This window comes from Penaeus monodon, chromosome 24 (assembly GCF_015228065.2).
Source record: "Penaeus monodon isolate SGIC_2016 chromosome 24, NSTDA_Pmon_1, whole genome shotgun sequence".
Lineage (NCBI taxonomy): Eukaryota > Metazoa > Arthropoda > Malacostraca > Decapoda > Penaeidae > Penaeus > Penaeus monodon.
Genome location: NC_051409.1, coordinates 31,202,325 through 31,203,206, shown reverse-complemented (window position 1 = coordinate 31,203,206; position 882 = coordinate 31,202,325). Strand labels below are relative to the sequence as shown.

The 882-nt window shown below is 30.4% G+C and overlaps 1 protein-coding gene across 2 annotated transcripts in view; it reads right to left on the bottom strand.

Annotated features, from left to right (window-relative positions):
- The window catches only part of LOC119588718 (peroxisomal membrane protein 2-like), a 6,474-nt gene that overhangs the window by 1,673 nt on the left and 3,919 nt on the right, over positions 1–882 (bottom strand). For both annotated transcript variants that reach the window (XM_037937357.1, XM_037937358.1), the window contains exon 5: positions 384–503. In XM_037937357.1, coding sequence (XP_037793285.1) covers positions 384–503 — 120 coding nt within the window. The remainder of the gene's footprint in view (positions 1–383; positions 504–882) is intronic.

The following is an 882-nucleotide window of genomic DNA, read 5'->3' as shown; positions in this document are numbered from 1 at the left end:
TGGAGGGCATGTAGAGTAGGGGGTTAATAATATTGTAAATCTAGCTACTACATATAGAAATCTTAAAAGTAATATCAATGTAGCAGTAAAACATAATCACTTTTAATATGTGGCCAATACAAGTCTTCTTGAAATGTAATACCATCTCTCTGATTTTGTGATGATACTCATAGCAAAGTAACTAAACACAATTAATAAATGATCGACCATACGCACATTAGTAATGTGTGGAAAAAAATTAAATAAAACACTATCATAATTACATGGTGCTTAAGAATGAACCAAATTTAAACTCAAACCACTTTTTGTGAGAAATTACAGACAACCATACAGTCATCCTAAACCTAAGAAGGATTTTCCTGACGGTAATGACACTTCCTTACCTGCTGTGGTATGTAGTTGATGTTGATATATTGCACTGGAGTCCAGACTTTCCAGTTCATCTTAAGAGCAGCCCAGTACTTTGCCTTGACTTCACTGGTGCATGTGTCATGACTTTTTCCCTTCGGATAAAATGGATAGATAGTATAATATATGCATAAAACAATATACAGGATAAAGGATATATTATTTATTGTTTTTATCTAATTAATTTAATTATCATTTATCTTTAATGTTACACCATGTTGTTATTCACTCCCATATCTGTCAGATTTTCAATCAAAAGCTCAGTAAAATTGCATTTACTGTAAACTGGTCTCAAAAATAAACATTAGAATGAATCCATCAACAGAACTTTTTTGAATAACTGGATCAATTTGGCAAATATCCTTTACAAGAATATAATGATTTATGAAATGTAAATGTTTTGCAAAATGATATTGCAATGGCAATTAACTATACTATAAACTTGAATCTAATCTAACTACCCCTCAAAAATAT